This window comes from Vipera berus, assembly GCF_964194415.1.
Source record: "Vipera berus genome assembly, chromosome: 1".
In the NCBI taxonomy this organism is placed as follows: Eukaryota; Metazoa; Chordata; class Lepidosauria; order Squamata; family Viperidae; genus Vipera; species Vipera berus.
This window is the reverse complement of record NC_138202.1, coordinates 161,510,769-161,526,729: the sequence shown is the minus strand read 5'-3', so window position 1 is coordinate 161,526,729 and position 15,961 is coordinate 161,510,769. Positions and strand designations below refer to the sequence as shown.

The following is a 15,961-nucleotide window of genomic DNA, read 5'->3' as shown; positions in this document are numbered from 1 at the left end:
AGGAGCTCAAAATAGTATGCAGAGGAATATATACATCTTTGCAGTGCTTTTGTGACCTCATGGTTTACTCGATCCCATTTCTGGAATTTCTTGTCTAACTGGTGATGTGAAACTACCTTTCCAACTTTATTTATTTTATTTTTATTTTTATTTTAATTCCATTTATATCCCGCCCTTCTCCGAAGACTCAGGGCGGCTTACAAACTTAGCAGTAGCCTTCATTCTATGTATATGCCTGCTTATTAGGGCTTTCACACACCACCCAAGCGGCATTATTACAAAGTCAGCTTAATTGCCCCCAACAATCTGGGTCCTCATTTTACCTACCTCAGAAGGATGGAAGGCTGAGTCAACCTTGAGCCTGGTGGGATGCGAACCTGCACTAATTGCAGGTGTATAATAATTAAGTTATACTAGCATTCTCTGTTTATAATCAGTCCACTGCATTTGAATAGATTGTAACAGCTGTTTATTCCAGAATTTAAGTTATGTGGGTGCCCTTGGCATAAACCTTGCATGCATTAAGCCTCTCAGTTCAGTTGTATTTATCTTAACATTAGCTTTGAGGTGGCCTAGTCAAGTTCTTGGGCCATCTGTATTAGAATTCTGTTATTATACATCAATATTTTTTCAGTTGCTTTGAGTTAAACATTTGAGTTGCAGGGATTTCAGGAAAATACTAAAGACATTTAAAGTAATTTTCCCCCCAGTAGGGTTAAAATATTACAACATTATTATGCAATTTGTTATACTACAGCTTCTCTTGCAATAGAATTCTTGACTAGTGTTTATTTCTTAAACGAAATGGGCTTACTAACTTCATATAGCATTGAATATCTGTTTAATCCTGGGATTAATTTTTAATATTTTATTTAAAACTTATTTTATTTAAATTTAAGCTCATGTTCTTTTCCCAGTATATAATGTTTCTGTGATAGTAGCTTCATATCAACTTTAATTCCTTGCCTTGGTTATAAAGATATTATGACATGTGAAAACAATACTACTTTTAATGATATTTACTTGATACAGCATTGCATAAAAACTCAAAGTTACCATATTCACTTGCAGTAAAATCGATAAGCTGTTCATTATGAATAATGATGTGTCTTATAAAATATCCTATTAGTTAGCCAGAAGAGAATGGGTAATATACTCCATTAAACCTTTAACCTGATCAGGGTATGAAGAAAATAACTTTTGTATCCAATATTTTCTTTATTGTGCATGCGGATATGCTTGTCACATTAGTATTAAAATATTATTGTGAATTTTATTTTCTAGATGAAGCCTTAGAAGATTTAAAATCCCAGAAGAAAAAAATAGTAAGTTTCTGTATAAATATGTTTCTTGAAATCTTATCTCTTATAACATTCACTTGGTTGCAGATCTTCTTGAAGGATATGTAAAATGCAGTTAATATGTTCAACTGATTGAGCTGTTATTGTCAACTGTATATGAAGGGAGAAAAATCACTTCTTATCCACAATTTTGATGGGCATTCATCAGCAGGATTGGAGTAGTTGGGTAGAGACTGTCCCATTTATGTACTTGTGATTGTTCAATGTTTATTACAGTCAATATTATTTAATAAGATTTCTTTATCTGATTATTTGTACATTTTTGGCACATCTCCACTGAAAGTTGTGTCAGTGAGAAGCCAGTTGTCAAGCACCAAGGAAATCAGGCGATCCAGGCAGTTCAAATGCGTGTAAAGATTTATTGCAAGCATAAACTCTCTACATTAATCTGAACTACTAACAGTTAAAGGAAATTAGCAGGAGTTAAAAATAGAAAGGAATTTAAGGTGGGCTGGACTTAAATCTCTTGTGGGTACAAAGGGACTCATGACTGATGATGCATTTGACCCCTCCCTCGGGCTCAGCCTGGTCTACTCCTACATCAATTGTGACATGTTTCTGCGAGCATAAAGTCTTGATCTGGAGCTGTTTGTTCTTTATTTTTTAATGTTTATTTCAAACAAAAAATAGAATAATAAGCTTTTATGTTTTGTAAGTTGCTATATATCCGTGAGATAAAGATTAAATTAAACTTATCATTGCCAATTAGAACATTATCATCCAGAATTTAGTCCAAGATAAAAATGCCAGCCTGTTGAGTCATGGGTCTGGCAGAGGGAAAGAATAGGGATCTTATCTCTTCCAGCTCGGTCTTCAATGTGCAATAGAGTTTTGGTAGATAGGGTGGAGAGTGGCAACTGTTTAGCCAGTTGTTCTGCTGTTCCATTTAATGGAGAATTTGAGCACAGAAGGGGCAACAGCTTGAGTGTAAATAGCGGTAAATTCAGAGTGAATTGCACTGAACATGAAATAAAACACATTTGGAGCAACATCCCATTGTGTGGATACAGCTAAGAATGCTTACTTCATAGATTTTACTGTTTATATATGTGAAGTAAGTTTGCACTGCTTTTTCATACCGAGGCATCTATTCTATGAGGTTGTGAGAAACAAGATGACAAAGCAGTTAATGATTTGATATGAGCAATCTGTAGCATTCTTTGTGGATATACCGTGTTTCCCTGAAAGTCTTACTCTGAAAATAAGCCCTAGCTTGATTTTTGGGTGGGGCTAATATAAGCCCTACCCCAAAAATAAGCCCTAGTTTTGGGGCGAGGCTAGGGCGGGGGTGTGGATCTGCCCCACATGCCCCACATCTCTTTAACATTGCAGCCAGGCCTCCCATGGGGCTTCCCAACTCCACTGCTTCCTGGAGAGAGGGGGTTTACCCCTTCCTACCTTAAGAAGACAGTAATAAAACTGCCACTTAATATATTATATTCCATTGACCTGGACATTAAGTACTGTTAAGTAAGGGTTAGGATTAGGAGTCCCTGCAGATTCTACTTCGCTACTTGTTGCCAACTATGGGGGCGGTGCTCATCTCCGTTTGAAGGGCCATTGAATCAGCACTGTCTGAAGATGTTTCTGCTGTCATGTAGCCAGCATGACGTCATGGAGTGCTGTTACCTTCCCACTGAAGTGGTCCCTATTTATTTACTTGCATTTGCATGTTTTCGAACTTTTAGATTGGCAGAAGCTAGGGTGAGGACAAGAGCTCACCCTGCGGTGCATTGCTCAGGTCTTGGACCTGGGCTGTCGCCTTTCCAGATGACAAGCCGAGGTCTTAACTGCTGAGCCATTGCACCACCTTAGGTACCATTAGCAAGCCCCAAATATATGCGATAGCCCTGCAAATCATGGTACATCTGGACGGACTGATTAACTGGGCTTACTTAGCTGTGGCTTTTTGCCAGGGTGTAGGGCTTGGATGGCTTTGATTATCTTAGCAAATTATCTTTGATGAGAAGCAGATGATGGAAGTGCAACTAGATCAGTTTTTTTAAGGATCGTTTAGCATCTTTCAATATCATACATTACCATCTTTCTGGATCAGCAGATGGGGTGCGTTGGTCTTTCTGGTGGGCAGAAAGGGCGGAGATTTGGGGAGCAGATACAGTCTTGGAAATAGAAATTACATACACTTCTGCTTTTAAATGCTTGTATGGATAGATTGAAGCAGCCATGTTGGGAATCCATTCCAGATATGATATGTTAAGATATGTTACTTTCCCTTTATGCTGCTAACAGTTTTTAAGAAGAGAAGCTAGGAGACTGCATGGTGGTGCAGCATTTTCCTGAAGGTTGTCCATGGAATGTTATTATCTTACGACTTCCGGGGAAGAAATAGTGAACTTGGAGGTGAAAAACGTGGTGGAATGAAAGAGTAGGCCATCTCACTGTAATTCCTTTGTGAACAAGGAGAAGATTTGAGATTACCCCACAAGGGCTCCAAACAGTTGCTCCTTGCAAGGAGACCACTATATTTATAGGGCTTGCCTTCAAAATGACATTGGGTTGGCATACTTCCTTTTCTAATCACTTTCAGAAATTGCTTGTTTGTTGCTTTTTGGCTATTAGGAACCTTGGGATCGACATGTTTTATAGCACCAGGTGAGTTTTCACCAATCCTTAGCAAAAGAAGTTTTAAATAGAAGTTAAAAGACTTTTAAAAATATTTTTTAATAAACAGCAAAAGGGTGCTAAGAACTTTGAGTTTGGGGTGTTACAATGGATTAAGGATCCAGATGAATTTTGAAATAAGGTTTTGGAATTAATTATAAAAATCCTTCCCATGGGAAAATGTTTTTATTTTGCATTCTTTAAAACAAAACATGATAGGATGAGACTTTGAAGGTTGGACGCTAGAGGAGACCAGAAGGAACTAACAATTATAATTAAAGGAGAAAACTTAAATTTGACTTAGTAATACTGAATGAAGCAAAATATTTTAACAGTGAACACAGCAAAGGATATTTTTGAACAATGGGCTCAAAAGTATCTGCCTCTATAGATAGAATGTGTTGAAAAGATATTATAGAAGAGGAACAATGATTAAAATCGTATTTTGCTGTATTATCTTTAGCAGCTTGCAAGTAATTAGCTGCTATATTTTGACAGAAAAAAGGGCTGAATTTAGATGCCTGCTTTCTTTTCGCTATTACTTGGTGGTTGTGAGCCCTGGTCCTTTCCTGTCCCCCACCCTGCCAGAGATGCATGCAGGTGATTTATGGAAAACCCCTGAGTACTTTTAAATAAATGTGTGACATTGGTGTCAGCTCAAAGAGTGAATATAGTACCCAATAATATTGTGCAACTCCTCACTTGACATAGCCAGATGCATATCTTTTAATTAGCAGATATAAAACTCAAGTCACTAATGAGTTAATAATTAGTATCTTTAATAGTAACCAGAATGATTTTCTTCATTTATAATTGGTTGTGTATTTTCTGTTTTTACGTCCTCTTTCTTCATGCCCTCAAATAAGTACCGTGTGTCAACTCTGATTTCACATTTTCCCCTACCTTCTGCTGTGTCCTGAGTTTTGACTGATAAATTTGCCATCCATTGTTTTTTTAAAAAATATATATCTTTATTAAAAAATTTAATTACAGTAATACAGTCTAATACAAAGTAAATTAAGAGAGAAGAATGTCGCAAATGAAGGCAAATCTACGTGTCCCAGGATAATGTTGCAGGATCTAATCTGAGTCGGACACTGGGACTAGAGGTTTAGTCTTCCAAGCTTTTGGCTCGTGCTGGAGCCCATCCTCAGGGAACTTCTCTCAGTCAAAAATGGGTGCACTGGGCTGTTCTATGCATAGTATTTATGTGGAACCTGGTTGTGTGTGGCTTTTAGTTGTTAATTGGGGTGCTGATGGCCAGTTATTAAGTTGTTGACTATTTCCTTGTGCTGCCCTGCCCTCAGTTCCTAAGTACCTGGTAAGCTGGTGTAAATCAGCATTCCTCTTGACTCGACAAGGGGACCGTTCTCCAGGTTCAGTCATCTAGAGGCATGTTTCTGCCCCCCCTCCCTTTCCATCATCAGAAGAATGTAAAAAAAAAAAGAGTAAGAAGTGCAAAAAAAAAAATCTAAAAGAGAAAGAAAAGAAAAAAGAGTGAAATGAAAAGAAATATATAAGGAGGTGACTTCCAGTCTTTATCACAAGAAGTTTAAATCTGGTAACTCTTCACCTATAAGGTTACAGATAATTTCTCCTTCCCATAATGCATCCCTTTAAGCAAATATATAAGACATCAACTTTTCAGTCCTAGTGTCAGGAAAAAGTCTGTAAAGGGTTATCAGCTCCATTTCATACAATAAACTAAATTATTAATGTATCTTAAATAGAAAACTGTATATAGATAGATTTTTTTTACTCCAAAAGCATTTTATTAAAATAAATTAGATAAAAATAAATTAAAAAAATCCAATTTAAATAAAACCTTGACTTTTTGGATTTTTTTAAAAAAAGCCGTTGATTATTATCCGAAATGAGATTAGTAAATTTAGTGCCCTTTAAAAGGCTTTGCTGCAATTGTAAGCTTAATGATTGACCCCTTTGTCTCCTGGCACTCAAACCCTGGTGATACTGCTGTCTTGCAGTCTCTATACAAGGAACAGCTGTCCAGAGCGCATGTGAGTGATCTCCCATCTTTATTTATTTTATTTATTTATTAAACTTATATACCGCCCTTCTCCCGTAGGACCCAGGGCGGTTCACAAGGCGATTAAAACATCTTCTCCTTGTCTGTTCCAAAGAACTGGTCTACTCACCAGTTCTTCAGTCTTTGACATTGTCTCTGCTCTCCGTGGAGAGGTGTGTAACTTGCCATGTCTCCACTGGAAGTCAAGTCTGGCTGTCATCCATTGCTTTTCCAGTTATTTATTGCTGTCCACAGCTTCAGGTCCCATCAATTAAGCAATGTTATCTAATTGAATCCAGGAAGAGTGCTTTCCCTCTGGAATTATATCCCCTAGAGATCTGAATGGCTCCCCTCCAGATCTCCAGGAAGCTGTTAAAGGCCTGGCTTTTCTCCCAAGTCTTGGGGCAGGGGGCAAGATTAGGCCCCTATTTAATTTTGATGGGAATGATTGTTTACATGTTTGTGTTTGGGGCATTCCTGATCTCTTTTTGATTTTTGCACCTTTTCTTTTCAATTGTAAAGCATCGAGAGTCACTAGGAGTTGATCGCCTCTAAATTTTATAAATAAAACATGTAGGCCTTCTGTTTTCTCTGTAGGAGCAGGAGAAAACAGTAGGTCTGTCATGCTGCATCTGTAGATGCCAAAACCCAGAAGCATGACACAAAATCCCCTTGTTAGCTCTCCTTATTCAGAAGAGGACTTGTAAAACTAACAAAGGGCTCTTAGGAGAGCGCATATCATCACTTAATTGATATGTAGCTTTATTGGTCGAAATTCCTCATTCCCAATTTCTTAAATCAGCCGATTTTATTCAGTCCCCCCCCCCCTCTTTTTCTTTCTTTCTGCTTGCTCACTCCTTAATGCTACTGTTTGACTTTGGTAGTTTTGGCATAGAGGTCTTTCATCTCTCCCAGCAGTTTACCTGAGAGAATTTTAGACAATAGTGGATTACGCGGTATAGCTTCTCCTTCAATAGCCTACAAAATATTTATCTTTTGTCTTATTGGCCCAGTCTTATGTTTAAAATAATAAATTTTCCTTCTTTATTTTTGAAAAATTATGAGCAGCATCTTTAAAAAAATACAGCTATTAGCTTTTTTTTTTTTAATAAAAATGAGCTTTGTACGCTTAGATTTGCAAGATTAAAATCTTAAAACATCTGCAGTTGTAGAATCTGTATCATTGTAAGAGGGTTGGTTTCAAGAAATTACTACAAATGTATCTGCTAGTACAGGTAGTCCTCAAGTTATGACCACAATTGAATCCAAAATTTCTGTTGCTAAGCAAGACAGTTAAGTGAGTTTTGTCCCACTTTATGACCTTTTCTGTCACAGTTGTTAAATAAGAATATCCAAGGCCTTAGGCCAGGATGTGCAAATCTTTTCACATGCATTTTTAAATTTGGAACAACAAAGTGATTGCAACAAGCTGCATAGACTCAAAAGACAGTAAAACTACATTTGGGGGAAGTATGCAGAAAAATAATAAAAGAAACAAAAAGCGGATAAATAAGCTTCTGCTCTGATTATCTGTTTCCATAGTAGCTGTCAAATGTTTTGAGAAGCCTTAAGGAATTCGATGGTTAGATAAATATAGGTGTCACTTTCTATTTGTGACTTCTGATTGTATGGCCTTTTAAGAGGATTACAGAAACAGTTAGTATAGCCTTTGATAAGGGGTTTTGAAAGGGCAAAAATGTTTTGTGGAAACATTCTCGGTAACTTATAAGAATAAAACCTATGTTAAAAGGTCAAGGAAAATAACAGTATATGAGCCAATGAATTTTGTATGACCTTTCTTATGTACTCTAGTTTGACTTCCAAGAAACACTTGCACATACTAGCTAACTTGAGCAACGTTTTCTTTTCTGTAAATAAATGTTACACTCTGGCATTGGCCAAGACTTCCAAACCACCACCAGATTACATGCAATAGCTGTCCAGTGCTTACTTCAAGGTATGCATAGAATCCTTTTCTGCTTTCTCCGACCCCACGTATGTTTGATGCCATCAAAGCTAATAAGGCCAGCTATATCTTTGGCAATACATGTTCAACATAGCACCAGATCTTTAAAAATGTGTCCATATAGGAAGTTGTATTTTTTCTGAAGACAAAATCCATACATGCACCCAGTGTAATTCCAGTTGCACTGTAAGAAAAGGAGAAAGTTAAAAATACGCTCCAGGGGTTTGCAGGAAAAAGAGAAATTGACAGAATTTATCTAGTGAAGAGCCTCATTCTATTCTGATGAATAGAATAGAATAGAAATAGCAACAGAAGAACAACTACCGTTAGTTGATTATAACCTAGTGTTTGTTCTGATTTTGAGATGCTTAGTGAGGTGAGAAATATAGTTATATCTAATTCTTCACCAGGCCTTTAATCAAGGAATACTATATGAATGGTTTTTGTTTGCATTTGTCTTTGTATTTTTAAATTAATGTTATTTTTATGAAGTTCCAGTCTACTGTTTGCTTTCTGTATTTTAATTATTCACTGAGAATCGCTTTGAGATTTGGAAAGTTTGAAATAGTATAAAAGTACATTTAGTAGTAATAACTGAAAAAGAGATGCTTGGGGAATGGTTTAATCAGGGGAAAAAAGATAAAATAGCTGAAGTGTGAGAAAGAAGTAGAATCTTTGTCTAAAAACTTAACTGCAACTCATCCGTATCCATTAAATTGACAAGGTATTCCAAAATAAACTTCCCAAACTCCAGATGGTTTGTACAGTAATTCCCATTATTCACAGTTACATTTGGGAGCCATGTTAGCTGAGTTGGCTTCTTGGGTGTTTAGGTAATTGGGTATGTTAATTTAAAACATTTTCAATACCTAAAAATCTGGAGTTCCTACTCTGAAGCTTTCTTTATTATATAACAAATTTGTGGTTCTAGCAAACGGAGGTTTTCTAAACTTTCATTTCAAAATGTTTCGAGCCTAATATTTCATGAAATGCCCTAAATTTGAATGCAAAATGTGCTGTCAGGAATGCTGCAAATATTATATAATGCTCAAAACTCCCACCCCCCCCTTTTTTTTTTTGCAAAATTACAAGCTTAAAATGAAATATTGCATGCTAATATATTGCACTTTGTTTTTTAATTTCTAATTATGTCAATTCACTGGCTATCATGTGTTGAAGCAAGAACTAGTAAAAGAATAATCAGATAATCAGTTCTGTTGCCTGAAATGACTAGATGTAGTAATTGCCCTTGTTAACAGAATCTTATACATTGGAAAGAAAGCGAACTTTTGATTTTAAATTACATTTGGAGAATTCTGGCATCTATAGCCTTCTTCTGTAAATTGGTTGATCTTAATAATGTAGCTATTTTTTTCTCCTTCTTTCAAAGTTAGCAGCATATATTATTTGTTAAATAAATCCTTGATTCCTCCTCTTGGAATACTATCCGTACATACGGTTTACATTTAAATAGTATAATAAGGTAATGTAGGGCAGCCTTTCCTGGTGTGGCATCTTCCAGTAGTATTAAAGTTGCTAGAAGTGCTTCAGAGCATACTGTTTGGGAATCCTAGGCCAACACATCTGGAGAGTGCTTGCTTACACAGGGAAATTTGCCAAAGGGTATCCAGTGCAGTATCATCTTTTTCAGTCATCCTTCTACACGCCCTAAAGAAATGGATTGATCAGTGTTTGCATAAAGTAATTTTGGTGCAGCAATGAACATGAAATAATAGCTTACATGAGTGGGAGAGGAAAAACTACTGGATATATAAAGGGAAAGTGAATTTTAACAGTAAGAAGAACCTAAGGAGAGGAGAGCTATCAAAACACACTGTAAAATGCTTCATATTCCTTGTGTATATTAGTCATCTGTCATAATTTTAGAACACAAATATCCGTAGTTAAACTTCTTCTGATGCTGGCTATTAGCTGCTAAAATGATATTTTACTAGTGATTACTTTTTTAATTAAGCCCATGTATTAGCCATAAAGCTGCTTGAGTGCATTGTAAATAAAATGCTGTAATAATGAAGTGCTTTAATTACATTCCCTAAAGTATGCATAGCACTCTGTAAATTTTTTATTTAAATTCTTAACATGTTCTATTTTCCCCCCTCAAATGGCAGTTTGAATCTAGCCGTAAAGGCTGAAGCTTTAGCCTTTAAAGTCATTTGAGCAAATTCCATGGCTGTTCTCCCAGTTACTGAGTTTTCATGGCATTTGCAGCAAGCTAATTGCTTCTGCTAATAAATAATCTAAAATCAATGCTGACAGCAGTTAATTGGCAGAGAGACTTTATTCTGTAAAGCACTTGGCTAACGACCTCCTTTAAATTAATAGCATTAAGTGCTATGAGGAAATAAATCTGAGGAATTGCCTGTCATTTGCTTGTCATGTCTAATAACTTCCAATAATGATAGCTGATAGATTTTTGCACATTCTATTATTGAAGTTGGTGCATGTAATTATTCTCCTCATTATATGTAAACAATTAGCAATATTTGGAGTTTCCTTGCAATAAAGCTGTTGAATGCAACTAGAGGTTAGAAATTCTTTTTGAAGCTAGATTTTGTTTCTGCTGAGTGCAGACATGTGCGTATATGCATGTCTGTAATTGCATGTATAAGTTATTCCAGGGCTTCTCTGGGTCAAATCCACTGGAACAGTGGGACTTCTCACTTCCCTGCTCTCTCTGGCATTCATCTTAATATTCTCCCCCACCTATTCGGGGGGGCAGGGGGGAATTCGCTAAGTTTTGTGGAGGAGATTTTGGAGGAGGAAGAAGCAGGAGAGTCTATTTCGCTAGGAAATGTTATTTTGTTATAGACTCTTAAATTTATGCACTAAAAGAAGTACAATGAAATGTGAAATCTGAAGAGGCCTATCTTGGCTAATAGAACTGAATTTTATTTTTAGCTTGAAGAAGTGATGGAAAAAGAAACATATAAGGCTGCTAAATTAATCCTTGAACGATTTGATCCAGAAGCCAAGAAGCCAAAGGTAGGGTCTAATCTCTGTACTAATTTTCTAGAAAATGCACCACAGAGAAAAACACTTTATGATATTATTATAATTGACAGGATGTTGAACCGCCATCTGCTGGAGCATCTGCAGTTCCAAGACCTGGCCAAGGTAATAGCTCTGCAAAACTGCTGCTTCTCATAAGGAAAATTGTATTTACACCATTTAATGCTTATTCCAAGAAGTTTTGAATAATTTGAAACATTGCTCCATTATGAATAGGATCTGTTTCTAAACAAGAATTAGAGTAGGAGAGCTTCTTTGTGAATGAGTGAAAGGAGCATGGGCTAGATTCTAGAAGAAGCAGAAAATTCCTCCCTCTCTCCAATAGACATGGTGAATCTGTGAAGTTGTGGACAGAAATACCCAAGGATGGATGTAGGTTTTTCCCTCTTGCTTGACCCTAGATCCCAGAAGGACACAGACTCCAGCAGCAGCAAACCTCTTGGCTGCAAATAGGATGAACTAAAAGCTTTTTCTACTGGCCATTTTTTTCCTTCCACGAGTCCACAGGCTTGGCAAAATCTAAAGGAGAAATTATTATAAATAAATACAAAGGCCCCCGTCCTCTCTTTTCAGCAGCGAAACAGTATTAAAAAATATTTGTATACATCTGGCAAAGAACTAAAACAAAGCTGATGTTGTATTTTGAAGCCATAAAGAAAAGATTTTTTTTAAAAATCAAGCCGCCTCCTGTAGTTATTTGAAAATATACATGGACAATTTTCTTAAAGAGCTCTAAGTAGGATGCAGAATTTTGAAAATAAGTTGGCCTGAAGTGGAGTAGTTCAAGGCAGAATTTGAACTGGGTCTCAAAATGATACAGAAGTTGCTGTTCTTATCTACACTAGGAATATTTTGTTCAGAGATGGTCCCTGCCATATAAATAATGATACTGAATTCAGAGCTACTCATTGCAGCTTTGCTGGAAGGACAATTCTAGCTCAAGTTGTATATTCCCCTGGTTGTGATTCTGTATGACTTAATACTTTTATCAGTAACAAATGTGCACACAGTCTTCAAGTTGGAGTCTGCTGAACTATCATTTTGGTCTGGTTTTGATTCAATTGGCTGACTCCTATCTGATCCTCAATCACACCTATAAAATGACAAGTTCAGAGCAGACCAGCACCATCAGCTGGTGCTAAAAAGTTGCTAGCACTTTTTAGCACCTACTTCCGAACTCATTATCTATGGCAAATTCCTGCAGAGCCAAAGGCAGTTTTATGTATTAAGGATGATTTAACAAGTCTCTCATTCCCTTTGAACTAGAGGCATTATGATAACGCACAAATGATTACTAACTAGGTATCTGATCTTTGTTTGCATGGACTTGAACTTGCTGTTCAGCCCTCCCCAACAGAAAGCTAACCACACCATCTCACTGTTCCATCTTCTTCTCAGAAAGATAACCAAATATATTCTGAAGTCAAAAATTGGAGCAGTTGTTTATTTCTGCGCTGATCAGGTCCGATAACCACAGAAGAATTTCATTGTGTTTGATAGATTTTGAATAGGGAGTGATAATGTTTGAAAAATTATCTAGTGGCCCAAAGAGCATTTGACTTATACTTGAATATAAGTGATTAGCATTTAAATGGAGATTATGTCATCTATATACTGATTCAAAAATGCAAAAGGATGCATCATTGCTTCATTGTTGTTCAGGCGAGACCCTCTCGTACAGTGGGGGAATGAAGTGCAAGAATAGATTGATTGGCTAACTTTAGTGCACTCTTCTGCTACATTTGGAGCGCAACTTTCTTTTTCCATCTTTAGCTGATGTAATATGTTGCCAGTTGTTGAATCACTTGGAATGTTGTTCACTAAATTAAGTATGTGGATGTTCTGTCAGAACTTCGCCATCGGACCCCAGTGCGAGAAAATATGCCTCCACCTGTCCCCGTTACACTAAAACAGGGATCACCAAAAGCTGTGGGTCTAGTCTCACCACCACCACCACCACCACCACCACCACCATCTTCTGGCTTGCCAAGAGACATTTCAGCACCCGGGGGACCTCCGGAGAGAATGCTATCATCAGCCTCACCGCCAAATATGTTACCACGACATCTTGGGTCCCGTACTTCCTCAATGCCTGGAATGGGTAAACAGAGCACTTAATGTTGTTTACAGTTTATATTGTTTCCTCTAGTTACCAATAAAACAGGCCATTTTCAGACAGTATGGAAATAGCATTTTGTTGGGAAATAGAAGAGCAGTTATCTGATTAAGCAGGAGTTCCATATTCAATTAGCCATAACTCTTTACAGCTGGCACCTTATGATAGTGAAGCCTATTGCCTGAGCTCATTTAACTGTTATGGCTTCTTTGTTTAAATGGCAATAAAACTTTGCAGGATTCTGTAGTCAACAATATAGCATACCTTTTTATGTTCTTGCTTTAGGCAAGCTCCAGTCTTATATAAATCAGGTACATGAGAAAACACTTCCAGAATACATTCAGTTTCATACAAAGCTCTGGACATATTTTTAACGCATGTTTTGACATTTATTTAAATTTTTTCCTCTAAGCCAAAAATACAGTGCTGTAAAGATTAAAGCATAAAATACTCAGGAAGTGAAGAGGATTTTCCCCGTTAGCAGAACTTTCTAAAATAACAAGCTGATAACCAGGAGTTAACATCACTTAGCATCTTATTTGAAACATTTGACCTCTCAATTTGTTTTAACTGAACTCAGAGTTCCTGTTTTATAGATGCGTCTTTTTTCAATTGCGCACATAAAACTTTGCAACGAGTACCTCTCATTTATTCAACGTTTGTAGGCTACCTCAAGCTATGTAGAAGAAGGTGGCAAAAAACAATTCAGTGTATGATAAAATTAAAACAATCAGAAATATTATAGTAATTTTAAATAAATCCACGAAGATTACCCAAATCATACTAAATACCAGAAATGTAGCACCAATTTCACTTGTGCCTGGAAAGCAAGGAAGTTTGTAGTTTCCCATAATTCAAGTATTCCATGGACTTGGGCTGCTGCTGAGAAGTCTTGCCACCTGGTCATATGCTCCCTGCATTAATATTACTTAATTCTCAGTATGCCTTTGTCCATCTTTTCCTACTTCTGAGTAAAGTCCAGGTATTAAAGGATGAGGCGGTTTTCCAAGATGGGAGCCTGGCTCTCATCGTACTGTACATCAGAGGTCCCCGACCTTTTTGGCACCAGGGACTGCTTCCATGGAGAAAGGTTTTTCCACGGACCAGTGAGTGCGTGGTTTTGTGTGCTGCCTGCATCCCACGGATGGGGCTTTGCTTGTTTGTGTGGACCAGTTGCTGCATGCCGCGGCCCGGTATCGGTCCACGGATTGGGGACCCCTGCTGTACATTATACTTTTTTCGTCTGTCTTGCTTTAAAATTGCGACCTACTTTGGGTCCTCTGTTTAATTTCAAGCTGTGTTTATGTAACATAGTTACCTCCAGTATGCAGTATGCCAGATGTATTTTCCACTTGATTATCTTGGAGACAAAGTTGTTAACTTTTACTATATAGTGGGTGACATTGTCTAAGCCTGTCTTCCCCTACACTGCACAAACGGGAGTTCCACATCTAGACATGTTATATTGTCAAGCTAAGTTGTAGCTGACTATATCCAAAGAAGCTAAGTTCGTTAAACAGGAGTTCTTAGTTCTTTATATAGAATGCCAGAATGTGATACCACTGTGGAAGAAATAGACTGAAAGCACTTCATGCAGGAACATTTCTCCTTGAGAAATGAGAAGATTTGAATACCAAGTTCTTGTGATCAAGAACTCACACTATAGCTATATTTAGATTGTGTTAATTCTTTCTTTGATTTTACTATAAATAGGAATCATTTTATTGGAGCCCATTAGCAGATGCAAATCTGTGTACCCACAGGAATGCATTGGTGCAGCAATGGGAAATGGAATGAATTGAGTCTGTGCAGAACTCTTGCAGGATGGGTGAATGATTATGACGCCATATACGAGAAAGCTTTATTTTTGCTTATTCTGCACTGTTTTGGGCTGTTGTTGATTTAGAGTGGTGACTTATATTTCTTTTAAAAATATTTTTTGTATTTGGTGGAGCTTCAGTTCTTTACAACCCCAGTGATCTCACAGCTTTGCCCTTCATAGTAATATAACAATATTTTAACTTTTCTAACTGAACTGTATTAGTAAAAGCTGAACCATACATTTAGAGAAAGTGATTATTAATAATACAGCAATAATGTAATATAACAACATAAATAGGTAATATTATCCATCCTAAATGTAGACTGTGAATTCTTTGGAGACAGCCACAGCTATGCGTGCAACTGATGTCACATAATAATGGTGGTTATAAATATAAGCAAAACATAGCAAAGCATTATTTTGTTTTTGAGTTCCAATCAGCTAGCCGGATTCTATTGATGAACAGGTCATACCTGTTGCAGAGCCCTGTTTTCCTTTTTCAGTAAACAGTTTGTATCCTGGTTTTCTCACCTCTTTTTGGCCTTTGGGCACATTGAAAATTTGAGAGTGTGTTGCAATTGCCCTGAAAGCCCATTTGCAAAATGACTATTGTAGTGACAGGACTCATCACAAGCTAAAAATTCAAGTGGGTTGTGAAATTGAGAGGTTGCCAAGAGAAGGATTCATTGGCACACTGATGCTTATTGGGATTGCTCAAGTTTCTGGATATGAATAAATTTATCTTCTAAGTTGCATGTTTTAAAAAGATTATTTTTATTTTTATTTCCCAAGCCATGCAGTGTCTTTCAGCACATTGTAAGTCTTTGCTTCTTATTTCCCAGCGATACTTTTTTCCCCCCTTCAGCATTCAGTACTAATTTTGCTACTAGTGGGGGTAATACAATTGCTGCCCTACTATAAAATCATTTTTGAATAGAAATTAAAGAATCAAGCTCTGCCATAAGCAGAGGACAGTAGATTTCCCCATTTCTCTGCTTTGGATCGAATATTTGTCTGT

The 15,961-nt window shown here is 36.9% G+C and overlaps 1 protein-coding gene across 3 annotated transcripts in view; it reads left to right on the top strand.

The window, feature by feature from the left end:
• LNPK (lunapark, ER junction formation factor) overlaps positions 1–15,961 on the top strand; it is a 65,807-nt gene that overhangs the window by 27,409 nt on the left and 22,437 nt on the right. For all 3 annotated transcript variants that reach the window (XM_081312710.1, XM_081312711.1, XM_081312712.1), the window contains exons 6-9: positions 1,285–1,325; positions 10,895–10,978; positions 11,059–11,110; positions 12,855–13,106. In XM_081312710.1, coding sequence (XP_081168836.1) covers positions 1,285–1,325; positions 10,895–10,978; positions 11,059–11,110; positions 12,855–13,106 — 429 coding nt within the window. The remainder of the gene's footprint in view (positions 1–1,284; positions 1,326–10,894; positions 10,979–11,058; positions 11,111–12,854; positions 13,107–15,961) is intronic.